The sequence below is a fragment of the Odontesthes bonariensis genome, chromosome 15 (genome assembly GCF_027942865.1).
Source record: "Odontesthes bonariensis isolate fOdoBon6 chromosome 15, fOdoBon6.hap1, whole genome shotgun sequence".
Classification (NCBI taxonomy): Eukaryota; Metazoa; Chordata; class Actinopteri; order Atheriniformes; family Atherinopsidae; genus Odontesthes; species Odontesthes bonariensis.
This window is the reverse complement of record NC_134520.1, coordinates 24,375,295-24,402,928: the sequence shown is the minus strand read 5'-3', so window position 1 is coordinate 24,402,928 and position 27,634 is coordinate 24,375,295. Positions and strand designations below refer to the sequence as shown.

At 38.3% G+C, this 27,634-nt stretch overlaps 2 protein-coding genes across 3 annotated transcripts; both read left to right on the top strand.

Annotated features, from left to right (window-relative positions):
- Nucleotides 1-462: 462 nt before the first annotated feature.
- Nucleotides 463-5,120, top strand: LOC142400589 (potassium voltage-gated channel subfamily V member 2-like). 2 transcript variants are annotated; one of them, XM_075485619.1, is made up of 2 exons: nt 463-1,526; nt 2,899-5,120. In XM_075485619.1, exons 1-2 carry the CDS (start codon nt 504-506, stop codon nt 3,148-3,150), a joined length of 1,275 nt encoding a protein of 424 aa, XP_075341734.1. In that variant the 5' UTR covers nt 463-503; the 3' UTR covers nt 3,151-5,120. The 2 variants fall into 2 exon arrangements, with proteins under 2 accessions (XP_075341734.1, XP_075341733.1); XM_075485618.1 differs by having other exon boundaries at nt 463-1,769.
- Nucleotides 5,121-5,509: 389 nt separating this feature from the next.
- Nucleotides 5,510-26,838, top strand: LOC142400588 (N-acetyllactosaminide beta-1,3-N-acetylglucosaminyltransferase 3-like). The gene is made up of 2 exons (XM_075485617.1): nt 5,510-5,682; nt 21,452-26,838. The coding sequence occupies exon 2, from the start codon at nt 21,462-21,464 to the stop codon at nt 22,608-22,610; it is 1,149 nt and encodes a 382-aa protein (XP_075341732.1). The 5' UTR covers nt 5,510-5,682; nt 21,452-21,461; the 3' UTR covers nt 22,611-26,838.
- The last annotated feature ends 796 nt before the right edge of the window (nt 26,839-27,634 follow it).

The following is a 27,634-nucleotide window of genomic DNA, read 5'->3' as shown; positions in this document are numbered from 1 at the left end:
AAACATACTACTAATACTATGAATTTACTTAGACGAGGTTGAGTAAGATGTGTAAGAGGAAATAAAGGAGGAACAACCCTTCAACTGGTCTCTTACCTCATCACTTGAAAATATCTTAAACCAACCTTTCTAATCTTGCCTCCCTCCTTTGTATTTACTACAACTAAAGGAAACTTGGAATGCCACCAATGAGATTAAATTGATCCAATCTCTACTGCTTATCCTTGATCTCCAGCTCAGAGGGATCAAATCTGTTGTCCTGTCCTTACAGTACCAGCCCCAGTGGAATCTATTTTATTTACACTGGAGGTACCGAACAACCAAAACAGGAAGCAGTGTGTTCACTGATATCAGCTCCTGCAGGACCAGATCCTTTTTTTCCTGATGATTCAGCACAACACATTGTGTCGCTACAATCTTTGCCTAAAGTGCTTCCTTAGTTGTTTCTTTTCTCTCTTTTTTTTTTCTGGTGTGTTGACTTTCTGCCTTGCACCACATTTGCTATGGCCTGCTCAGAGAAGGTACGACTGCAGAGATGTTTGCAAAACCGCAGCTCTAGCAGCAGCTGTCTCTCAGGGAGTACAGAGGCCAAAAAAACATTTCCTTTTTCTCAGGACAAAGTAGTCAAATCGTGGAGCTCTCTGGACAATCTGGACGGTCAAGATATAAAAGCTGAGTGCCTCAGAACTAATAGGAGCCCCAGTCTGCAGCAGAGTGTCAACATAAATGTTGGAGGAAAAGTGTTTCAAATCCCAAAACAGAGCGTTGTTAAATATCCTAACACCCGGATAGGCTTGTTAGCTCTCTGCAAGGACCAGACAAAGCTCCTTACGTTGTGCGACGACTACTCTGTAAGTAAGAATGAATTTTTCTTTGACCGTGATCCTGCCTTCATCCATTACATCTGTCATTTCTACACAAGCGGAGTGCTGTGGATTGTACAGGAAATGTGCCCCATCAACTTTGAGGAGGAAATTGCATACTGGGGCCTGAGCCTGAAGGACACCAAGCTCTGTTGCTGGATGCTGTTCGAAGAGAAGCTCGATGAGGTGAGGGACAACCTGAAGATGGACGGCGAGGTGATGGCTGCAATGGAGGTCAAGTACGACCACGAGTGCTTCAAAGATATGATCTTTGGGAATGTGAGGAATAGCCTGTGGAATATTGTGGAGAATCCCTACTCTTCAACTTTAGCCAAGGCTGTCACTGTGCTCTCCAACTTTTTTGTGCTCCTTTCCATTGCAGCAATGACTCTCAACACTGTAGAAGAACTTCAGTCATACAGAATCAATAACAAAACATATATGGAATGGGTAGAAGTCATCACCATTGTGTTTTTCACCTTTGAGTACAGCACTCGTCTTATCAGTACACCGAACATCAAAATGTTTTTGAAGAGTGTATTCAACTTTGTGGACATGGTGTCAGTCATGCCATATTTTATCCAGATCATCTGTGAAGCCTTTACTAATGCAGAGGATTTGAAAGCACAGGAAGACCTCAGAGCCATGACTCGGGTCAGCAAGGTCAGCCACGTCCTCAAAGTTGTTAAGTTGATGCGGATCTTTCGGATTTTAAAGCTGGCGCGCCACTCAACTGGCGTGAGGGCGTTTGGGTTTACTCTGCGCCAGTGTTACCAACAGATGTCTTGCACTTTCCTCTGCATAACCATGGGAATCGTGACATTCTCTGCTCTTTTGCATGCGGTAGAGATAGATACTGAGGGGTCTCCTATCAGCAGTGTCCCATACGCCTGGTGGTGGGCTGCAGTAAGTGTCGGTAACTGTGCAACTTGGTATCATGCTTCCCAAATAGTGCCCTTCATGTGTTTTTCTACTCTGATGTGTGTTTTAGCCTGCGTGTGGTTTGATATTGTCAGCATTTGGCTACTAATGAAATCCAACAACAGGAAAGGAAACTTTAGAAAATTACATTACAGATTTAAATTATTGTTGAAATTTCTTCTGTCAAGACCACGCCTTTAATAACCCTGTAAATAACACTTCCCATTTATATTCTTGACTTTGTCAGAACAGAATTTATTTAGTATATCTATCTTTTATAAATATAACAAAGTTCATATTTCAAACATGCTATTAACCTTTTTCTTAACATGAAAAAGCATGTATTTTTTTATTTTTTGATAAAATTCACAGTTAATAATCAGAGTAGCTGTGTTATCCCAACAAATGTACAACGGACTGTAGGAAGGTGAGAGGATTTAAAACACTTGATAAGACTCTTATTTTATTCCTTGAGCATGTTTTTTTTTTGGACTTTAACTTTTCTTTGTACAACGGAGCGAGCTAGGTAAACTCTGCACAATGCATGACAGGTTTATGTTTTCTTGTTGAATAACTGAGGAGGCAGAAAGAACAACGCCTCCTGCTTTCAACTTGTACAATAACGTAAGTCCCAGGGGTCAATGAGGACTGCAATGCAATAGAGACTGTTTGCGAATTAAATATAATTAGAATATATAGTGTGTGGGGTTCAAGTGGGTTCAACATACATAAGAACAGGAGTAAAAATTTAAATTAATCTTGAAGTTTCTTACCTTTTTTGCATATTGAAGGGGTTTGTCTACTTGTTATTTGTTTTTTGACAGCTGCTCCTTTCACAAAAAACACAGTCATATGTAGTCTTCTGCAAATCACCTGCTTGCATTTTGACACTGTGATGACGGACTTTTGTGAAAAACAACTGAGAATTATATTTGTAGCCCCTTTGAAGCATAAATATGTAAACATAGTTTTCTTCCCTGGAAGTAGAGTAATAGTAACAGCAACTTTCAGAGCTCCGACCGTAGGCTTAAATTGAAGTGGGAGTAAAGTTGTTCAGAACACCCAGAAAGTTCCTCCTTAAAACTAATCAAAGACTGCTTACCCTCCACCTTAGGTCAGCATCTCCACCGTGGGCTACGGGGATGTGGTTCCTGTAACGGTCCTTGGCCGCATTGTGGCTTTTGGCTGCATCTCATTTGGCATCGTCTTCAACAGCATGCCGATCTCCATGCTCTTCAACAAGTTCTCAGAATACTACAACAAGCTAAAGGCTCAGGAGAGCGATGCTCCTTCAGCCTGCCATCGATTTCAGCTTAAAAAGAGACTAAGAAACAGAAAGTATGTGTGTTTCCGTACATGTTTTTAGGACAACAGTACAAATGGCCTTTGACAGTTTCACACTGAGTGCATCCTTGAATCCTTGATCCTTTGTTACAAAGTGTGACCCTGTTCCTTTATACAACTGAAATTAAGTCATCTTGCATGATAGTGTGTTAAGGAAACAGATAGAATGTGATATTCAAATACTAAGAACATTTTGCACGTTTACTCCCTCATCAGAGATAGTGGTTAGAGAAACTAACAACCAAATGACAAGAATGAAGATTCATTTTACAGTTTGACTGGCAAAATTGAGTGTTTAAAGCATAAAACTCTCTGGATGAACAATCACTCAATGGTATCACATATTTGTGTAAAAACAGCATTTTCTCCACCTGATGATCTGCTATTATAGAGCTTGTTGGACGAACAGAACTCTTCAAATGATGGACAATTGTATTTTTCTTTTTGTATTGATTTGTAATAATTCAATTTAGTTGCCTTTGGCCATCCCCAGATGGTATGTTGGTATTCTTTTTTTCATAGCCTATTTTGTCGTATGTTTCTTTCAGAAAAATAAACTTTAATGCCAGACACTGCACAGATCGGTTTGTCATAGTGAAATAGGAAATAGAGTGCTTCCTCTTTAACTGGGAAAACACAGATTGGCTTTAAACTATTTTATTTTGGAGTGTCACAGTTTAATTGATATAATCGGGATTTCAGAAATATACAGCACAACTCTGACAAACACCTGGTCATAAGAGATCAAAATAAGCTTTTTATGAGGATAGCAACAGACTCAGACACAGTCTAGAATTCAGACAAAGGTCCAGAAGACAGGTAAAAAACGCCAGGCACAAAGAAGGTCAGGTGAGTACTACAGGGAATGATGAGCTGAGTGTGTATCTATAGTTACCTGCTGGGGTTGAAAATTGAAGCAGACGTGAGCGAGGTAATGAGAGGGGCTGTAAAAACAGTGAAGTAACGAAGTCTGAAAAAAAGGAAGGAGTCAGAAAACAGAAATCTGAGCAGGGTTGATTTAAAAAAAAAAAAAAAGTATTTAGCCGAGTTAGTGACTTTTTTCTTTCTTTCGTAAACCTAAGCTCAGTGGGCGTTGGCCGTAGCCTCATATATGTCACACAATCATGAGAGGTATCTTTTGAATGTCAATGAGAGAGAGCCTATCTCATTGACATGTACCCTGCCTATCTCTGGGCAGGGTACACGCTGGCACACTGTCACGACTAGGTTGCTAGCCGCCTCAAAGTTACTCAGACCTAAGAGCAGACACTGGAAACAGGGAGGATAAAGGTTAACAGAGTTTATTGTACGGAGAAGGTGGTTGTAGACCATAAGGAAAATCCAGGTAAGGTAGTACTCTGAGGGAGGAGAGAGATAATGAGAAAGGGTTCGAATGATGATTATTCGAGAAGTAATGGTTTATCCTTACTAGGTCCAGGAGGGAATTCAGGAAAGATGGGAGGGTACTGTGGCTCTGAGTTGATGACGGGGTGAGCAGGCAGGTAAGTGAGGCAGATAGATGGCAGGGATCCAGCTGTGACTATCAATCCAGGCATGAGAAATCAGAGCACGGAGAGTGGACGATGGGAGCAACACTGCAGGAGACGAAAGGTAAGCGCTGGAAATAAACTCGCTACTCAACATAGGAGAAGGCCGAATTACCACTTGGGAAGTGAAACAATCTGGTGAAGACTGGTTGCTCCCGCAGCTCCTAAAAGTGGTTCTTGATGATGGAAGTGAGGAGCAGGTGTGACAGCAGGAGCAAGCCAGACTCCGCCCCAGGCTCCCAAGAAACCTGCCCAGCCCCACCTAAGACTCAGAAACCAAAGCAACAACAACACAGCCAAGCGGGATCGTGACGAGAGGGGTTGAATACTTTTACATAAGTAAGCCAAAGCAATATTAGAAAAGTCACTGTTGCTGTCTTTGTTGACTTAAGATGCTCTGGCATCAGTGTTCATTGTTTTATCCATTTGATGCAAGCTAACACTGTGAGAATCTGTGTTATGATACAAATTCAATGTAACTTAGGTTGAGAAACCATTGAAAAGGGATTACGTCTAATAGGCTAAATAAGCTATATAAGTTGACATTTTAAGTTAATTTTCAAAAGGTAAAGGAAATTGACCTTTATGCATTATAACATTTTAAATTGTTGAAAAAGTAATTATTACTGCAGGAAGTACTATGTAGCCTAATCATCATCTATATGTCTTATACTTGGTTGAGGTGGAGGTCCTTTGTGCCTCTCACGTTTTTCTTTCCTTATTTATCAGCTCAATTGAATATTTTTTATGGTCAGTTTGTGTTGATGAAATCTGCAGAAAATCAAGTTTTTTTTTATGCCACTCACCTCTATTACAGATACAACCAACAACAGAGAGATGATCGATGGATTGATAACGCGACAGATGACGCTCTTCTTACTCAGCGGTTTTAACAGAAAAGAGGCACCGCCCTTCAGGCGGGAGACCAAAGGCTTGTTAAGGATTGACTTAATAATGATTTGCATATAACCACAGAGGCAGACAAGAGGACCAGGCTTTGTGAACGGGTAAGAAAATGTTGATACGATTAACATCAACTATATGAAATGTGGTTTAGTTGGCTATCTGGTAATGTTAATAACTTAAGTGCGCTGGCGAAGCCCTAACGGGAAATAACAGTCAAATAGAAACTGCGCTCAAGCTGAATACATTTTTCATCTGTTTAAAGACGGATGTAACTACTTCATTGAATTGCACACGATGCGTTTGGACAAAAATTAATAAAACCATCGCGTAGGTCACGGATACACTTATTTCCGCCTTATTGTGGAACTTGGTTTTAAAACACTTGAGTTGGAGAGTCCGGTGTGTCCCTTGAAGTTTCGCTTGATCCTCAAACTCTTAAGACTTCTGCATCCCTAATTGAGGGATGAAGTTTCATAAAGTCATAATGTTTTATGAGCGATTCTTTTCGACCTTTTTTGTTGTTTTTTTTGTTGTTATTTCTTTATTCATCTTAAAGGTCCCATTAAGATACAAGTCTCCTTCCAGGGAGTCCTGGCCAAGAAGGCAGCATAAAACAAACTTTTAACATCAAAGTTTCATATGAAAGACAATTTCAAATGATAGAAAAGTATGTCGCAGGGAGATTAAACAGGTTAAAAGCAAAAGTAAAAATACTCTGGCTTAAAACTAACCAAAACCAGCAACAGGTTTCCTTCGACGTACTTTAAAAAAAAAAAAAAAAAAAAAAAAAAAAGTAAACTTTAAAAATGTGTAAAGAGGGAAGTGTTTGTAAGCTGGTGACATTTTGAAACTCATTCTTTATATAGGGAACATAAAAGGAGAAAACGGTTTTGAAATTAAGAAACGGCTCTAAATTAACCCAACATCTGAAAGGAGTTTCGTTTTAGACTTGGAGTCAGTGGCGGTCCGACACATGTGTTATGACTGCACGCTGGAAATGTGAGAAGGTTTGATAAGATAAAGAGCATTCAAGAGACTGTACTGGCATTAAAAGATTATCAAGTGAACATTAAAAGTAGGATTACCAAGCCACGTGCCAAGATCTTCTTAAGAAGTGACTTTTTAAAGCATAATCTGTCGCTCAATTTATCAATCAGTATCAACATATTTAAGAATCAGCTGCTTTAAGGGGAGAGTGAGTAAAAGTCATGAATTTGCTCGCTTTTTAGTTTAGAACTTTAGAATTTTAGTTTCAACAATGAAAGTTGCAGTGACTGAAATGCAAATGAGTTTATGATCTACAGAGTGGAAAACCACCTCTGTTTGTCTATAGAGAAGTGTCAGAGTTGTTCCTGCACTCATGTCTAAAAAAAAATTAAACAATATTGTCTTGCTGATATTTCTTGCGGCATCCTTGTCAGGGTTCAAGGTTTGATCCACCTGTGATCCCCCCCACTTCCCAAGGAAGAAACGGTTTAAACTTCCTCCTCCTTTTTCTCCATTTTGTTTTTGTTCTGCATCCTCTACGTCCTCTCTTCAACTCATCTGGCTATAGGTTCTTATTGCAGGCATTCTTTGGGCTTTGGAAAAATGAATTAGCTGCTAACACTTCCCCACATGCAAACAACTTAACCGTTACCATGGTTATGCATCGTTACAAATGCGAAAAAAAAAAAAAAAAATGACCAGCAGAAATCATTCAAGCAGCATGGTTTCCAAACCAGTGGAGAAAAATATATCAAAACTCACTGTTTTCACAGAAAAAACTCATTAGAAGCCCCCAAGAAATGCAGAGACTGTCACAAAATGTCCAGGGCTACTGCAGCAGGCTGACACTGGTGCAGCTCCTTTCTAGAACAATTGTAAACATCATGTAAAAAAACATCCTGCTCATTTTAATGTTTAAACTGTCTTATATGAATAAGGTGGTTTTCCTTTTGGCATCTTACAGAATCTCACACAGATTACTGCACATGGATTACGAACATCATTACAAAAAACTCAGATTGAAGAGAATCTGTGGGGTGCGTTTGTTAAAATCAAGTCAGCTCTTTGGCAGATTTTTGTAGTTACAGCAGGTGGTGAGTTTAACAGCTGCACTAACCAAAGGGAGTCACAAATTTCCTGTAATGGTTCTGATGATAATATGATAACCAATTCAAATCTCCCAGCTCAGAGTTCAAAACATTTTGGCTTGCTGATCGACTGAATAGAGATGCAGTTTAATTTAGATTTAACATAAACTGCAACTTATCCTCCTCCGTTGATTCGGTCTGCTCTGAAAACATTAAATGAATTTATGTTGATCATGTCATCAGTGATCAATTTGTTTAGCACATCTCAGAAATAATGAGGATGTCACAGTCAGTAGAGTCAGCCCACGCTTTAATTAACTCAATTTTATGGATGAGACTGCGCACGTTGAGATGGAAAAGCTGACAACTGTTTATTGTGTGAAAGCAGGTGTTTGAAGCTGTGTTGGCTCTGGGGTTGGGTTGGGTATTAATAGCAATAGCCACAGGAGGACAAACCAAGCTTTACTGCCTGGGCCATAAGTCGGGTTGTTTCTATAAGTGGGAGCTTCACAGGGAAACAGGGAGACAAGCCGATAGCAATACCTCTTTGCAGCAATTCACAGGGGGATCGATCATGATATAAACTAAATCAAAGCATAAAAAAGATATTTAAGAAGTGAAAACCAGATGAGGGAGATCTTTGCATTTCAAGAGGAAGACTGGCAGTTATGAATGTCAGAGGATCCAAAAGAATTAGAAAAACTTCATTGTCCATTGCAAAGCGGTGGAAATTTTGTCTTTGCCATGGCTCACACAATAAATAAACAAACAAAGGCAAAGATTAGAAAGTGCATAAAAAAACATCCCAGTACAGTATAAACACAACAGGATGAGAACAACACACAGAAAGCCAAGAACAGAAACCCTGAAGAATAATTGATAATGCTGATTGCAGTCGGGATGAATGAGTTCTTTACTATTTTAGTCCATGATATTGGTACCTTGTACCGGCGACCAGATGGGAGGCGTCAATAAGAACTGTGAAGTGGTTGTATGGTGTCTTGAATGATGGTGATGACTTGAAACATTCACGTTATGGTTGTCCAATCTTGGTCTTCTCCATACATAAAATGGGGGCCTATTCCATTCCTTGATTTTTTTTACAAATGGAAATGTATATGTATATATCAGCCGCGGCTATTCTCCTTTCCCATTCTCTGGCGAAATTGCTACATCTTCAATGTTAAATTGACGATAAAACAGTCATTCACAAAACACAAGATATGCCCAATACTGCATTTACTTTCATAACTACAACATGTTGTCCTGTAGCTTAATTAAGTGATTTGTTCTGAAATCGCCGCCGTTCACTGAGGAAATCATGTTATGAAGCCGCCACTAACAGCCAGGCTTCCGAGCCGAGGGCTGCCCGGCTTCAGGAGGGGGCGGGAGAGTCAAGTTTTTTTCTACAATTCTAGGTCATCATTGGCTATATCGACAAAAAATCATCACTTCCGAGGCTGCTCGGCGTCTCTGGGGGTAGCTTAGACGTGGGCGTGTCAATATGAGGGGCTGTGTCGTGATGATTGGAGTTAGTGTTTGTCTATCATGAGAGATGTTGTGGCAGCCAAATTTTTAAGCGGGGAGAAGCACGCTGGAACTTCAGTCCCAAAGCGAATACGAAAGAGACTGGTTGTCTGTGAAAGTGCTGTCGGAGTTTCACTCATTTCCCATCGTTTCCATTTCCATCCTCACACACATACACTTTTGTAAATATTACACTGTAAATAAGAAACGCATCCTTGTTGTTTAGAAGTTTTGTCAATCATATTCCTGTTGTGCATTTGTTTGTCGTGTTAGCTAGTAGTTTTGTCACAATGGCGGCTATGCTCCATCAAACTCTAAGTATTCATTATGACAGGGAAAAATGCTCCACAGATTCTGATCCAGCCATTTACAGGCCTTAGATTCGATCATACTTGATTTTGGCCTTGCTGTGTGAATTTTCAAAGTCTATACCTTCTTTCTGTGTATTTGCTGGGCATACTTGTCATACTAGACACAGCTATGTTACAACTAACTCTTTTTAACTTTGCTATCTTCTGCTTTGGGATGGCACGAGCCACTACAACCCTGAACGCGTAATATGGGCTTCCCCTGTTTTAAAAGTCAGCAGCCGCCACTGGTTACTTTTTAGTTATTCTTTTAGCCCATAAGTCTTTATGTGGACTTTGACACTGTGATAAAAAAATTGCATCAGGACTGTCATGACCCAGTATGCCATTGCTGACTATTTTTTGTTTCCTTATTAGTACGCCGGGGAAAAAAAACAACTATTAAAGGTAAAAATTAACTAGCATAAACCCTGCTGCGGTGACATGTTTTTAAATAAGGTTGCTGCACCTGACCAAAGTGTTTCATAGCTGAAGCTGCTCCTTCATTTGAATTTCTCAATATCTTTTCAGCATACTGCAATTCAAGTCTCCTCAGAGTAAAGTAACCACATAAGATAGCAGCCTAAAGAGAGCAACCTGTAAAGTTACACTGGATGAATTAGTTAAACAGAAGACTTTCACCCAGCAGTGAGTTTGATACCAGTCAGAAGTGGTCCGTTTCTAGCACATATGAAGCTGGATGTGCTGGTGCATTGCTGGTTGGAAAGGTTTAGGACAGAGAGGGAAGAAACACATCTGCAAGTGCAGGGTTGTATCTTCAAATGAAGGCCTTACATTTATTTATTTTTATGCGTTTTCGTCATTTATTTGTTCTGCAGCTTTTAACATAGAGGAACCACACTTAAAAACAAATGTTTTTTTTTTTTTTTTTTACTTATAGTGTTTTGTATTTAATAGAAAATACAATTTAAATATAATTTTTGCAGCAGAATCACCTCTATCTTTCTTGTTTTCCCCATCCCATTTATAATATTTATCCAGTTATTAATGGTTAAGAAGACACTGAAAGAATTATCTACAACTGGTTAAATATTAACTTGCTCGCACAGAACAGCTTCTTACAGATTTGTCATATATAAAACATTATGCCCTCTCTCTCATGCTTGGTAAATACAATGTGTTACGGAAGTAGTTGACACATTAAGTACACCTTACAAAAAAATGTATTTCCTTTTTTCCCCTTACCCCGTAAATGCAAAGTAACCCTGCTTCAGTATCAAACTTGCCATCTTATGAGGCTAATTGTAATGCTCCTGAATATGATTGTGGACATCCACTTCCAAACATAATTTTTATTGAGATTATGTTGTTTTTTCCTTTACCATCAGTTTACATTTCCAGCACCACTCCAAAATTGCCATCGCCATCTACAACACCTGAGGTCCGTTTCACGAAGCAGGTTTAGTGAAAACTCTTAGTTGGTTAACCCTGAAATGAGGGAAACCCTGAGTTTTCCGTTTCACAAAGGGAGGTAACTCAACCCCGAGAAAGAGGGGTAACTCTAGCCTGTTTCACAAAGAGAGATAACTTAACCTCTCGGTCAGTTACCGTAGTAACAGACTCTCTGAACCTAACCTGGTCGGGACCAGGTTTTACTCAGTGAACCTCGAGTTTCTTTCTGTCTCCGCCCTCTTTCAGCCACACACGCCATTTGATTTCCTCATTCATTCAGTCAGCAGAGCGAGTTCTTCTACTTCTAGAAGTCCATTAGGCACAGTAGGAGGTGACTTTTTTCACGAACACGGCATGTCCTTTTGACAACGATCCCGTGGATGAAGGTGCAGCGTTATTGCGCAGAGAAATAAATATTCATCGGGAGATGGTTATCAGACCGCGCATAGATGTCTTAGCATTTACAGACAATTATCTTTTTGAGCGGCACCATCAGAATTTTGTTGGGACAAAAGAAAAAAATAAATAATAAATATTTGTATGAATAGGCTTAAAAAAAAAAAAATATATATATATATATATATATATATAGGCCTATTATATTTTATAAAGACACTCGTGTCTTGGGGTGGAGTCAAGTTTTTTTCTACAATTGTAGGTCATCATTGGCTAAATCGACAAAAAATCATCATTCCGAGGCTGCTCAGCGTCTCTGGGGGTAGATTAGACGTGGGCGTGTCAATATGAGGGGCTGTGTCGTGATGATTGGAGTTAGGGTTTGTCCATCATGAGAGATGTTGTGGCAGCCGAATTTTTAAGCGGGGAGAAGCACGCTGGAACTTCAGTCCCAAAGCGGATACAAAAGAGACTGATTGTCTGTGAAAGTGCTGTCGGAGTTTCACTCATTTCCCATCGTTTCCATTTCCATCCTCACACACATACACTTTTGTAAATATTACACTGTAAATAAGAAACGCATCCTTGTTGTTTAGAAGTTTTGTCAATCATATTCCTGTTGTGCATTTGTTTGTCGTGTTAGCTAGTAGTTTTGTCACAATGGCGGCTATGCTCCATCAAACTCTAAGTATTCATTATGACAGGGAAAAATGCTCCACAGATTCTGATCCAGCCATTTACAGGCCTTAGATTCGATCATACTTGATTTTGGCCTTGCTGTGTGAATTTTCAAAGTCTATACCTTCTTTCTGTGTATTTGCTGGGCATACTTGTCATACTAGACACAGCTATGTTACAACTAACTCTTTTTAACTTTGCTATCTTCTGCTTTGGGATGGCACGAGCCACTACAACCCTGAACGCGTAATATGGGCTTCCCCTGTTTTAAAAGTCAGCAGCCGCCACTGGTTACTTTTTAGTTATTCTTTTAGCCCATAAGTCTTTATGTGGACTTTGACACTGTGATAAAAAAATTGCATCAGGACTGTCATGACCCAGTATGCCATTGCTGACTATTTTTTGTTTCCTTATTAGTACGCCGGGGAAAAAAAACAACTATTAAAGGTAAAAATTAACTAGCATAAACCCTGCTGCGGTGACATGTTTTTAAATAAGGTTGCTGCACCTGACCAAAGTGTTTCATAGCTGAAGCTGCTCCTTCATTTGAATTTCTCAATATCTTTTCAGCATACTGCAATTCAAGTCTCCTCAGAGTAAAGTAACAGACAATTATCTTTTTGAGCGGCACCATCAGAATTTTGTTGGGACAAAAGAAAAAAATAAATAATAAATATTTGTATGAATAGGCTTAAAAAAATATATATATATATATATATATATATATATATAGGCCTATTATATTTTATAAAGACACTCGTGTCTTGGGGTGGATTCCCTCAGCCACTGGCCCTCCGTTAGAGGTGGCGGTGCTGGGCACCACCCATTTTACGGGCATCTGCCTTCTTTCTGTTGGCTCAGTAGAAGTCTGTGTTAGTTTAAATAGGCTTAATTATTTAACAGAACATGATATAGATGAGAAGACATCGTTTATGTGTGTGAAAACAGCATTATGTTGGGAATAAAATAACTGCACAGTCAAATAGCCACTTAATATTTACTTTACAGTGTAAAACATGATCAAAATGAGGTACCTCCATGCCGAGGTCTCACCTGTTTGAACAATGTTTTTATATTTCATCTTAAACTGCTGCCAAGTGCGCTTCTCCCCCGCGGGATTGCACCTAAATGAAATAAATGAATAGGCTACCATTCAAGCAGTTTTCCCTGTAATATTATTGTGATTGCAAAGGACTACATTTAAACTTCCACTTTAACTGCTGCAGCGGTGTTGCACTTACTTCTAAAAACGTATTGAAACTCGTCGTATGAGCGCATTAAGATTTCAATTCGAGGTTGGTGGAAAACATAGCCCCTCCTCTTCCCCGTTGCCATGGTGACTCGTCTAATCGGGGCTCCATTGATGCTGGCTTTTTAAAGTTGTGGCACACACGCAAAACTCAAGGTGAACCTACTCAGAGTTGATTAAACTCACTCAAATCAGCGTTTCTGGAACCGAAAACTCAGGGTTTTCTATCTCAGAGTAGATCAACTCAGAGATCAGGAATAGACTCAGAGTATGTTGAACCTGCTTTGTGAAACGGACCCCTGCCCTCTGGCTGGAAGAGAACTTCAAGCTCAATAGGCTTGAAGTCTCTCCTAAAAACAATAACAATGACAATTTGCACAACTGCTCATTTTGCACTAATAACATTTGCACAAATATCATAGTACAATATAATGTAAATTATCCATATACTCTATATTTCTTATTGGTTCAGTCTGCTCAGTTAAATTTATTTTTACCTTTATGGTTAAATGTACAAATCTGTTTTTATTTAGTTTACTGATGTTTATTATTATTACTATTATTATTTACCCTACTCTTCATACTGTAGATTTGTATATAGCTAATGTTTATTTCTCTGATGTTTATTCTTTATTTTTATTCTATTCTATTTGCTTGTTTTTCCTTTAATTGTTTACATATCTTTTATACTGTACGCTGTTGCAACACAATAATTTCTCAAATTGGGATGAATAAAGTATTTATCTATCTATCTATCTATCTATCTAAATCCAGGGCTGTAGTGGTCAAATTAGAGGTGGGTAAACTATGAAATTTTTGATCAGACAGACCATGACGCGACGCAACGCGACGCAACGCGACGTAACGCGACGCAACGCGACACAGCACAAAGCAACTAAAGGTGTCGCGAATCTGTATGGCTGTCCTGGCCATATTCCATGACGTTATCAGTTAAAGTCATATTAAATCAATGACAGTCAACAAATGTGTTTGTAGTTTGTAGTTTATTAAATTTCAAATTTCAACAGTAAAGAAAAGTATGTGTAGAGTAAGAACTATCTACAGTAGATATGGTGTATGTGTGTGTGTGTGTGTGTGTGTGTGTGTGACTTTAGTTGCAGCCCATTCATTTGAGAGACACATTCCTGTTTCTTTAAACACTCCAAGGCCTTTCACTTTTTTGCAGATTTTGCATCCAAGATATTCACCATTGACAATAAGCAATGGGTTATCTTTTTTAAACCGTATGTGTTGTTTTTCTGTCCAGATACTGGGATGGCATCTGCTCTCTCTTTCTCCTCTCACTGTGTCTTCAGTCTCAGATTCTGCATCTCCCTCTACTTCAGACTCTCCACTCTCCATCTCTCCTGTCCCTGTTTCTTCTCTTACTCCTCTCGCACTACCTGTTTCTTCATCTCCTATTTCATCTTTCTCTGTTTCCTCATTCTCTGTTGGTACTCTTTCATTTCCTCCTCTTTCCTCTTCTATCTCTATCTGATCTCCTGGTGTTTCTCCTCTCCCTGTGATCTCTGCCTCATTGCCTGTACCATCACTGCCTGAAAAAAGTAGAATTTAAGAGTTGTGGGGCTGAGAACACCAGTTAAGCAGCCTGCCAATTACACTGACAACATAAGTTAAAGGATCACTCATGTAGGCTATAACTACCTATGTCAGCATAAATAGCCTATACAGCATGTTTTTTTTTTTGTTTTTTTTTGTTATTGTTTTATATTTAGAAAATATAAGATTGCTATTTTTGTTTTACACGTGCCAATTCAATGGCTGTTTAAAAAAAAAAAAAAATCATTAAAAAAAATCATATATAAGCCATCATATAAATCGTATTTTTGCGGTATTTAGAATGACAATTGACCTTTTATTTGATTTGCTATTCTCATTTCACCTTGAAGCACGTCTCGTGCTGTAAAATTATTGTTGTAAAATTACACTGGTGGCATTGCTAGCTTTCGTGATGTAGAATGACTAGCGGTGACGAGTGCAATACAAGGATAGCATGACTACGCATTAGCTAATCTGAAAGCTCGTTCTGTCATTGCCATAATTCGTCAAGTCAAACTTATTTATAAAGCACATTTAACGACTCATGTAAATTGATCTCTGTCAGTCTTACTTTGTACTTGAGGCCTTTTGCTGGCATCTGCGGAAGTGGAAGCACTGGATGGTCTCTTCAAATATCTCCTAATATCCATGATGATTAACTTTGAACAGGTAGGCAGGCAGGCAACTACACAACGTGTATGTGTTTACATATTCCCTGGATCCTGATTGGTGTCGCCGCCGCAGCCGAAAGGCACTAATTGGAAGGTCACATACCCGAATACAGAGCAGATGAAAATGATTCCTACTAAAGCTTTAAGTATGTTCAACAATATTTTTTAAATGACACCAAATTTATTTTGGATTATTCCAACGGCAGATCACAAGGCGCAGGGAACTTTGACGTGCGTAATTGCCATTAAGAGCTGCGTAAACGCTATTTAGAGGTGGGTAAACGCTATTTCCTAAATTCCAGAGGTGCGTAAACGGCATTTACGTGCGTTTACCCTCCACTACAGCCCTGTCTAAATCCATTTAGCTACTCAACATGCAAACCTTCAAGTCTACAATCTTAAACTGAAAAATTAAGTTTGTCCCTATCATGAGGGAATTGGTTGATAATGGTAATGTTTACTATGTAGGAGAAACACTGCTGTCAAAACTAGACAAACATAGCTCGTTTAAGTTTAATTTGCATTCATGCCATGTAGGTAAAATGACTTGTCAAGACAGGAGATTTGCTCGCATCTCTTGGGACATTCAAATGTCTTTCAAATGACATGTTCTTTGTTTGTTTTACTCCGAAACATAACAATACATGACATGGGAGCAAAGGTTACATATGGTCATGATTTGAATATTATGGCGTTGATCGTGGATACTATAACGATAAAAATATAGTAATGAAAAAATAAAAGATAAAATATATTTATAACAATAATAGTAACCATAATGAAATAGGAATAATAATAAATTAGATACTGCCACACTGCTATACATGAAACGTATACAGGAAATGTATAGTAGTGCAGGAACAGCAGAACAGCTTACAGTAGTGAACTAATTCTGCAGAGAGCAAAGTAAATAACAAAATATGTCATAATAATGATAAATAGTGGAGAGTTTTTCTGTTACTGTTTCCCAAAAGGAATGAATAGGTAGGCATGTCCATATAGAATTAGGCTAATCGTCAGTGCTCCCCATGGTGCATTGTGTGCAAGTGTCATTGTCTGCAAAACCCATTAGAAACATTTGGAAACATCTGTATGAGTACTGTATGAGTTGTAAATTTCGATTGGTAGACAGAGAAAATATATTTTTGCGTATTTTGGTCCAGAATTTGGGTTTGGGGTAGAAAGCCAGTCCTTTTCTCAATTAGATATTAGAAGTGTTGTTGTAAATTTGCTGAAATGAGGTAAACTAGAATTTGCCATGATGATCATTTCTTCACTTAATTTAGAGGGTTGTAGTGGGTTATTAGTTATATCTTTCTTTGATTTAATTATAGATTGTTGATGGTGACAGAACAGGGGACTGGTTTGTGTAGTGGTAAGATTGCGACCTTTCATGTAGGTGACCTGGGTTTAAATCCCCTGCATGAAAGGTACTACCTCCAATAGTGGTCCTTAGGCAAGTCCCCCTTACCCTACCTGCCTACCCATCTGCCAAATATATAAACATAAAACAAAAATAACTGTTCTACCCCAATTCCAAATTTCTGAATTAGTGTATTTAATGAAATAAACTGGTTATTTAGAAAGAAGTGATGAAGATGAGTGATTCCCTTGAGGGAATATACTGTAGATTTATAGAATGCTAGGTTTTGTTGAACTCTCTGCGATACAGCTATGTTTCAACTCAGTATTTTTTAATTGGGCCATTGTACTTTCTCACTGTTATACCTGTTGGTGAATTTTTGACTACTCTTGTCAAGATTTTATGCATGAGGGTCAGGGCAACTCTGAAAATCCATATGAGCTGAGGAGAGATCTCTCACACAATGATGATGACTCCAAAAATGGATTTCAACAATAATGAAAAACACCACATATCATATTTTAAGGACCTTTAAAAAGCCTCCTGAGAGTCTCAACAAAAACAGGGATGGCGCAAATAAAAAACAAACAAAAACTCAACTTAAACATGGTATATATTTGAACTTTTATGCTGTCACTTTTGAACTTGGTGGTATCCTTATGCTTTGCAACATGGTTTTAATAGACTTGTGGTAAATTGTTGTATTGGGAGTGTCCCTTTACTGCACATATTTCAGTGAATTACTGTTAGTGTGTAATAACTCAATGTTTGACCCTCCCTATATGATACTTTTCAACCAATTTCAAAAAACATGACATCGTTTGATTTGTTGCCACCACACACCCCATGAGTGCTGTGGGAAAGGAGTCTGTGGACGGATGCCAAGCCACCTCATGTCTGCTCTGAAACTCGGTGCTCACGTCTTTTGGCTTCTACTTGTTGCTCAGAGGGTCATGCTGCTCTGCAAGTGGGCCTCTGAGACTCACACACTGATGAAAGTGGCTAAACCATATCTGAAAAGGTGTGTGTTGGCACTATCACGACTGTAAATATAATGCCTCACATGCATTTTAAAATCCAGTGTGTGTGTGTCATCTAAATGTGCTTAAAGCTAAAATTCACAAATTTGGTTTTACCCCTCTTTAAAGATGAAAGAAAAAAAATATTCCACAGTTTGTATATGTATGCATGCCCATGGCTAGGAAAGAAACTGTCTGGCTGGTGAATACTAAGTCATGTTTTGGATATGTAGCTTTTTAAAGCTAACTGAGCTGAGAAACTCAGTCAGAATCATTCAACACTTTCAAGAACATATCAAGGAAGACACAAGTCAATTGCTGCTAAACACAGACATAACTACTGTTTATGCAAATAAGAAAGCAGCGGAAGAAAGTGAAAACTACATGAGCTTGACTGCATCCTCTCTAACTTACACAGACACAAGAACATATAACTTTCTCTCTAAACCAAGCTTACTGTGTCCCAGTGTTACATGTTGGATGATACATTCATTTTAAATGTAGAAAAATATTTGGTAACACTTTTGCAAACGCAGGCACGGAAGTCATGTGTTGCAATTTTAAATGAATTTCTCAGCTATAAAAGAGACAATAAGTGAAGGAGGGGCTACCAGTTGAATCTGAAGGCTTTAATGGATAACTTTGCTCAGTGGAATGTCTGTATCTATCATGTATGTTGGACTATTGTTTTTGGAATTCTTGCAGACAGCTGCATGCCCACCGACCACATCCTCATCTATCATGTAGCCACAAAGTACTTTTTTATTAGTTGTTCCGATACCAGATTTATGCCCATACAATTGGTTTCTGTTCCTCTTAGATCGCTTCTTTTAAATTTCTCACGTGCAGAGCATCAGCTGGTTTAACACTTTCATGATAACCGAGACTCAGCAGAATGTCACTTGTCCACAGCTTGTTAATATGGTTTAAGTCGTGCATAAATGTTTAGTGGCAGCTGGCAGGACAAGAGGCAAGAGGAGGGCAGGTTGCAGACTGAATAGTAAGCTTAATATTATTGTGCATACTGTTGCTGAAACTGAACTACCACTGTGGTGGTGAAAATATAACAATACATGACATGGGAGCAAAGGTTACATATGGTCATGATTTGAAATAATCAAATATTTGATTATTTATATTGTACTCAAATAAGCACTTAGCCATGTTGTTGTATTTGCTCAATTTACATTATGTGCTTGAAGTTGAGTGTTTAAATGCTGCAAATGAAGATTAAAGAGGGGACGTCAAGTAAAGTCTTACCAAATATACTACAGGCATGTCAGTGTGCATTCGCAACTTGTTTCTAAAATTCATCGCTCCAGGCATGAAGACAGAGATATGCTTAGAAACACATATTAGCTTGGCGCTAAGCAGGATTTCAGATAATTTGAAGATAGCGTTTGTGCTAAATCCAGTGTGAGTACATTTTCTGTATTAGTGTTCTGATAATAAGCTGATAATGCAGCACACCTATATACAGGGGTGAAAGGTGTGGACTCCTGTACACATTACACAACTGTTCCAGCCAAAGTAGCACTAGAATAGCTTGCTTGCAGGGTATAGTTCATAGATCAAGTGGTAATGTTGTTTTATATCAGTACCATTAATGATGATCATGACTGACTAGTTTCTATAGACAGATCTTGAAGGTTCAGCCAAGGGGCAGATTGCATCTACTTTTCTCTCTCAGGATTGCATCTGTGCTTTTTGTAGTTGATTGTTTGCTTCATCAAGCTGTGGTCTTCAGCGTGCACTGGAGCAGTTGGCAGCCATGTGTTAAGTGGCTAGGATGAAAATTGGCACCTTCAAGTATGAGGCCATGTTTCTTAGCTGGAAAAGGGTGGCTTGTTCTGGGTTGGGGATGAACCGCTCCCTGAAGTGGAGGAGTTTTACATGTCTCTGGGTCTTGTGAACTAGTTAGAAAAGACTGAAGTAGGATTGTCAAGCAGGATTGTCGCATCTCCAGTGATGCAGACTGTACCACACTTGTGTGGTGAAGACAGAGAGCAGAGCCAAAAGGCATTATATGTACATTAGGCGGTATGATAACCTTAGGCAAAAATATCACAGTTTCACGGTATTATGATTGCAGCTCTAAAATGTGTATTTTGAATGTCTGTATTTAAAAACAAGAAAAATAAAAACACTTTTCCATTATTTATGAAACAGTGTGCTTCAGTGGACACACTTTGGAATCATCTTATTACTTTCAGGATGCAATAATAATAATAATAATAATACATTGGTTTTATTTAGCGCTTTTCATAATAACTCAAAGCCACTTCCAGTGAATGAAACAACAGCAAATCCCCCAAAGTTCTGCCAATCTCCGTCAAAGAGTTCTGGGAGTTGACCTAGTCACTTTGCTGTTTCAGTGCAGCGTCGTACAGGTGCCTGTACCGCACTTCTTCGCTGAGTCTGGATTCTAATTGGTCCATCCTGTTTGTCGTTTTCCGCGCGTGCCAAGATACAAATTTTGACTGGTGCACAACTACGCAGCAACCAAAAAAATAAACGTGGGGGAAAGTTCAGGGGGGCTCGCCTCCTTCAGCCATCATGCAGCCTGCAGAGCTGCCTGCTTGCCACTCACAGCAAGCGGAAGTTCACGGGGGGAGGGGCACTACGCTTCAGCTGCACACGGCGTGAGGGACCTCCACTTCCTCTCAGACGAGAAACCACATAAAAAAAAATCTAAATTAAAAAAAAAAAAAAAAACGCTCATACCGCAGGGATGGTAAGACAGAAAATTTTAGTGGTTTTGAAACCTTGACTTTTTGATACCGTGGTATACCTTGAAACCGGTAACCAACCCATGCCTAATGTCCATATATTGTGTCCAGGATGTCTGTTTGTTGGAACAACCTGAAAGCACATACTTGTAAAACTTGAAGATGTCCAACAAGTCTGATATAAGGACACACCAGGCAGCCGAACTATGTATCATAACCCTTCTTTAAAAAACCTAACTATCCCTTAAACTCCTAGACTTGCTTAATCAAGTACTTAGCAATTAGTCCAATTATTTGTTATTATGAAATGATTATTATTATATCATGTGTTATGTTTCTGCACATGTTTATTTTCTGTCTGTGTTTCTGTTCCCTGAAGGTGACTGGGGAGGTGTGGCTTCACTTTTGATCACACCTGTAGACTATCTCAGGTGCTTCATAATTCATAAGCTCTAGTTACCAGTTCGGCGCCAGATACTTCTGCTTGTTCGGTCTGAGCCTGTGTCTAAGGAATATTTCTGTGTATTTCTCTAAGAAAGTTTTCTTAGTAACCTCACGTGTTTTCTGATCTTTTTTCAGACCGCTGCCTCACTCCGAGAGCTCTCCCCAGTCGCCTGCTTATGCAGTTTTTGTTGTTATCTTTTTTCTCCTGAATTTTCTTTTAACTTTTTACCTGTTCCCACGTGCAGCGTTTGTTGTTACTTGCCCCATAAAGCAAGATATTTTTGTCCTCTAATCCAGGATATTTTGTCTTCTGTCCAGCCCCCCGCAGACCGTAACAATATGTTTTTGTTTATATGACATTTCTTATTATGAAACTGTGTTTTTGTCTTGTCATTGCAGAGTTTCGAGGATGAGAAAAGTCAAGGCAAGAACTGTCATCATAGCAGGAGCTCTTGGTCTGCTGGTCTTCCATTTCTTTAAATATTCAACTGACCACAAACGTGTACACCACAACATAAATGTGAGAGACAACCAAATAAGGCCAATCAACAAAAATAACTCTTACGTATACTCCTGGCCAAAATGTCAACAAAATTGTACTGCTGCCAATATCACAGGCTTTGCAACCCTTCCTCAAAATATCAAAGACTTTCTCTATTATCGACACTGTCGCCATTTCCCTATGCTACTGGACCTTCCTGACAAATGTGGAGGAGCTGATAAATCTGGAGAAGTTTTTCTTCTTCTTGCTATTAAAAGCTCCCCCATAAATTACGAGCGGCGTGAGGTGCTACGCAAAACCTGGGCCAAAGAGAGGTTAAGCAACGGTGTTTGGATTCGAAGGATCTTCATCTCAGGGACATCGGGTGATGGTTTTCAGAAGGAACGACTGAACAAACTGCTTGAACTGGAGCAACGGGAGTATGGTGACATCCTCCAGTGGGACTTCAGTGACACATTTTACAATCTGACCTTAAAGCAGATTCTCTTCCTGGAATGGATTGAAAGAAACTGTCCAAAAGTTCACTTCCTGCTTAATGGTGATGACGATGTCTTTGCAAACACAGACAACATGGTTTTGTATCTCCAAAGCCTTGTAGACAATGATGGAAGCAAACATCTTTTTATTGGCCATCTAATCCAGAATGTGGGGCCTATTAGATCATCAGGTAGTAAGTATTTTATCCCAGTTCAGGTGCAGGAGTCAAATTTATATCCACCTTACTGTGGTGGTGGCGGCTTCCTTCTGTCTGGCTATACAGCAATGGTTATATATGACATGTCCAAATCCATACCTATTCTTCCCATTGATGATGTTTACATGGGGATGTGTCTGGCCAAAGCAGGACTTGGTCCTGCCTCCCATATGGGGGTGAAAACAGCAGGATTACACCTTACCTCTGTCACATCGGATGAATATAATCCTTGCTTTTACAAAGACGTATTACTTGTACACAGATTTGTTCCTGCTCAGATGTATTTGATGTGGCACAGAATTCGTGACCCATATCTGAAATGTAATCTCCCCAAAAAAAGCCCCAATAGTTTCAAGCTATAATTCACAGGTGGTTCTTATGTTACTGCATAACATAATTGCATTTTTCAGGTATAAGGCAGACATAAAACTTAGTGTTTTTGCTGCCTGCCTATAATTCAAACATGCCACACAGACATGGATCCTGGTGAAAACTATCACGAGTAGGAGGAGGGATATTTTTAAAGCTTTTAAGAGTTGAAACTGTTAAAGAATAATGAAAGAATGTTTGGCTAAGGTGTGTCTGCTTTAGTGTTATGTGTGAAGAAAAGCATGACTTTTTATGATCTTTAGCTTTCTGCTGGATATGACTTCTTCTCTACAATCTTTCATGCTGAAGTCAAGACTCTCTTACGGGATGTTCACTCCAAACAAGTTGACTACCAACATTTCAGCTGGTTAAAATGTTCACTCAAATAATGCTGCTGGTGTCAGCATATTTATCTATTTAGTTACAGATAAAAACTGATTAAAAATGGATCATTGCAGTTGACAAAAGATACCAGAAGGAGCATGCATATGTATGCATAGAAGAGGTTAAAGGACTGTGAACTATTTGTTGGGTGTGTAGGATCTTTGATTTATTGACCCTTTAGGACAGTCACAGCTATGGCAAATAGTGGTCAGGTGCAGTGTTTGCTCAAGGTCGCATTTTATGCTATGTCTTGTTAGACTAAATGAAATAATGAATGATGTTGTTACAGGTATTAACTACTGTCACACACACAGACAGCCAGATGATTTATGTCAGTAATCCAATTATGATCAACTGTCAAAGGCAAGAACCAAAAACTTTACTTATTTTTTTGTTTATTCAGTTAAAACTGTGGATTCTGTATATCAGTCCTACCAAAATATCAGTGAGAAATTATTTCTCAGGGTTTTCTAAGACTTAGAATAGATTGCCATTTAATATTCTGCCCATGCATTATAAAATAGAATTTACTTTTGTATTTTCTTTCAAATAAGAGCTTGAATATTTGTTCTGTAGAGAGAGATGAATGCATTTGTGCCTTATTATTGGTGCTATTGTACACCGAACACATTTATCAACCATTTCACCAAAGTACAGAAAGGCCTCAGTAATTAGAATTATGAATGGTTTCTAGTTAATTGTCAAATGTCAAATTGCTTAATCGACAAGTTGATTTCCATTTGGTGTGTTGTAAATAAACACAAATGTTTAAATGTAGATGACTTTCACGGTGATTAAGAAGAGTTAATATATTATGTATTTTTATAATTAAACATCTTTGAAATGAAACGGTGTCCTACATATACTGAAAGAAATACTTTATTTGTATAAATTTACATATAGCCATTCCCATAAGTTCTTTTATCTTTTTTAATGCACACCTGATGAAGAAAGTATTAAATCTTTAATGGAGATAGTTTCTCTGTAGATGGTTTATTTTTTTAAGATGAACTGAATAAACATTAGGCACTAGTACAGTTTTTAGTTATGTGAGCCGTTAACTAAAACATACTTCACATGAATATGAATTTAAAGGGGACATTTTTTTAAAGCTCCTATTTGATTTGATTTACATCCAATGAAAAGTAGGTTAAATAACTTTGGAATCAAATGCAGGTTCTGCTTTTTAAGCTTGTGAAAAAGAAGCTTCAGCAAATTAAAGAGCAGCACTTACAAATTCAGATTCTGCTTTTGTCGAGAAAGATGCAGTGTAGGATTAGTGCAGGATGAGTTGGTGACTGTGGTCGATGACGAAGAACTACGTGCTGGAATTCCACTGGACACACGCCATGTGTCAGTCATCCTTGATGGTAAGGTTGTAACGTCTCACAGATTTTAGCCAGATGCACTTGTGATTTTGTTTGGACTTTTGCTTGGCCTCCACTTGACCACTACCCTGAGAAGCTGAGTGGATTCTTTGACTCTTTGAGTGTCCTCTTAAATCTTGATGATGGGAGAAAGCACCTGAAACTTAAGTTGGAGGACTTGAGAAATGAGCTTGAGTAAAGGTGGTGCAAGTTTTGCTGTTAAAGGGCACATTCTGAAAGTTTCCTTTATTTTTTAAAAAGCGTTTGACTTACATGCATCAGCCTAAGGTGTTCGTTGCAGGTTCTGTTTGAGCAGGTACACTGCACCTTTCTTGACAAAATACTGTTAGCTCAAATGTCTAGTTTTGACCATTGTGCTTTCACATGGTTTTTGTTGTATTTTTATTATTATAACATATTATTTCCAATAATATGTGAATGTATTTTTCTATCTTGTAATCTGTCATCCTTTTCATCATCTTCATATGTATAAAACAAGTGCTGTCCACATAAAAAAACTTGCATTCCAGCGCAATATTCACTACATCAGTAGATATATCAATAATCCTATTTGTCCCTTTTTCAGTGTTAGTATCGGTTTAAAAAACTCATATCATCAGCTTTTGCTTGATGTAACAACAAGGAAGGTGATAGTGGAGCATCTTTAGCTAAACTGTCTTTTGAGTTTCTTGAAGTGTGCTTGTTTTGATAGCATTATTATATATTTTTGTTAAATCACCCATTAGAATACCATATGGAATTGCAGTGTAAGTTGACAAGACTATCCAAGCTCACCATGAAGAATGTGTGTTTTAGTCAGCCTGGCTACAGTGCTGAAAATAAACCTGGGATTGTTCCTATTCTCTTCTATCAACGATGGATAGTAAGCTGTTCTATATTTGCGAAGAGCTCTGTTATACTATCTTTCCAAATTCTTTAAGATTCCTCTTAGTTAGTGGAACTATTTCAATCTTTCTTGTAGTCCATTTAAAGCATGCAGCTGTGAATTAAATTAAATTCCTTTTAAGAGGGGCAACAGTGAAGTCATGAATAATGTGTCTGCTCAGATTCAGCTTAATGTAGCAAGACTGACTGTATGGGGCTTTGCAGCATATATGAGCAATGATCCCAAAACATTCTGTGAAAGCAACCAAGGTGTTTCTTTTCTAGATGAACAGGATATATTCTATTCTGTAATCAATAACTTGCTTTCAACACAACTGAGCTGCATGTTAAAAGACTTAAAAACCTACAAACAGCTCGAGATAAGGTTTTCAAATGTGGCTTAGATTTAATGTTGCAGGGAATATCACATATTACCTAAAGTTTCAAGGTGTGTGAACCTACAAGCAGAACGCACCCAACCATCCCAGCTATTTTCATTCATATCTGTTGAACAGTGAATCTAATGAACTTCCGACTCTTCTAACATTTGCCCAACATTGAAATTCACCATAATTTGCCACCTGTGCAGCAATAAACTAAATTGCAGATGAAAGCCAACACAAAGATATATTGCTGAAAACACAATCAAGTATTCTAATTGAATTGTTTATTGATTTGTAACTGTTAAATAGCCTGTAAGATCAGTTGTATATAATGACATTCAGCCACTGTGTTCTGACACCCTGCTGGAATGGACATAATTAAAAACATTGAATAACTTTTGTGTTTAGTGAAGGTGAGAACTTTCTTTTAGTACATGCAATGTGTGCACAGCAATTGTAAAACTGTAACGTTTGGTTTCCATTGGAAACATGTGACAGTGTCGCCCCCTTGAGTCAAACCGTTATTACTGCAAAATGAGATAGCGACAGAGAAGAGAAAGACATCCATAGACACACATATCTTTGGCACTTTATGAAGTATACTTGTCAAAAAAAATTAGAGTACAATACAACAACCCTGTAATAAATCTACCATTTATATGGACTGTTTATTACTAACTATTGAGGAGAGGGTTTCATTCAACAGTATTTGAATTTGAAGTATTTGAAGCTGCTGATGAGAATCTTAATAATGACGCATTCTGACCAAAGCCCAGAGCATACATGCAAAAAACAACTTTATTCCAATTTTGTTGTCTTTAATTATTTGGTTTCGTTTTGTGTCAAACCTTTTGTCCTATTTTGGTTGTATTGGATCTTTTTGTGGTCATTCTTTGTCTCTTTTAAAATGAATAATTTTGCCTCATTATGATCTCATTTGGCACTTTGTGTGCTTTTGTGTATCTTGTGGTCATTGTGCTTCTTTGTTGCTACTCAGATTTTCTGTATTGTTGGGTTTTGCTCCATTCTTCTTGTCTCCTATTAACTGTTTAACATTGGTTTGGTCATTTCCACTTGATTTTGGTTGTTTTGTACCACATTACGGACATTTTGTGTCTCATCTGGGAACCTTTGCATCTATTTGTGGCCATTTTATGGCTCTCAGTGGTAATGTGAATAAAATGTGTGTGTTTTATGTACAATTTTGTTTGTTTTGTGTATTTTTCTGGAGTGTGTATTATATTGCAAGGATAAGACCTGGGGCCCTCTGAATCCTCTCAAAGGGACATGGATTGATAGAGGAAGCAGACCTAGTTATGTATTTGACAAAAGGATTACATTGTTTTGTGGGCACTATTTTTTGTTCTGAATAGATGCACATGTAGTGAGGCGCATGGGCGCATTGATCTGTGTCAATATTGTTATTAAAAAAAGTCACATTTACTGAAGGTCCCGTTTTGCGGAGACCGTTTCATCTGCGAGATGCACATTTAGAGTACACAGAAATGACTCCTCACAGAATATAATGTCACTCTGAACTGTGCATTAGCGATTAATATATCTATGGAGACATCAGCAAGAGATGCAGCAGAGCTTCAAGGAAAACGCACAGAGGTGTGTTCTATGAATAATTTACTGACAACAATTTAAGGATAAATAATGTAATAAAAAGGGACACATTAAAAAAAATGTTTAAATCAAAGCTAAATGATAAGCAGCTAAATAAAAACAGACAGGAAGTTGCATGAAGTAAAGACAGACTCAAATGATTCTCAGGAAGATTTGGCATGCCTTGAACTGTACACAATACAGGAGAAAGATAATTATTTTATATGGCTTACACCAAAAATACGAGAGTTTAGTTACAGATGAAAGTGGATACAAGATCAGCCCTCTGAGTGAACTTATAAAAGACAAAACGGATAAATTCCCAAATCTGAGGGTCAAGTGAGACTGAAAACGTACACAGGTGAAAGAATAGCACCCATGGGGCAACAA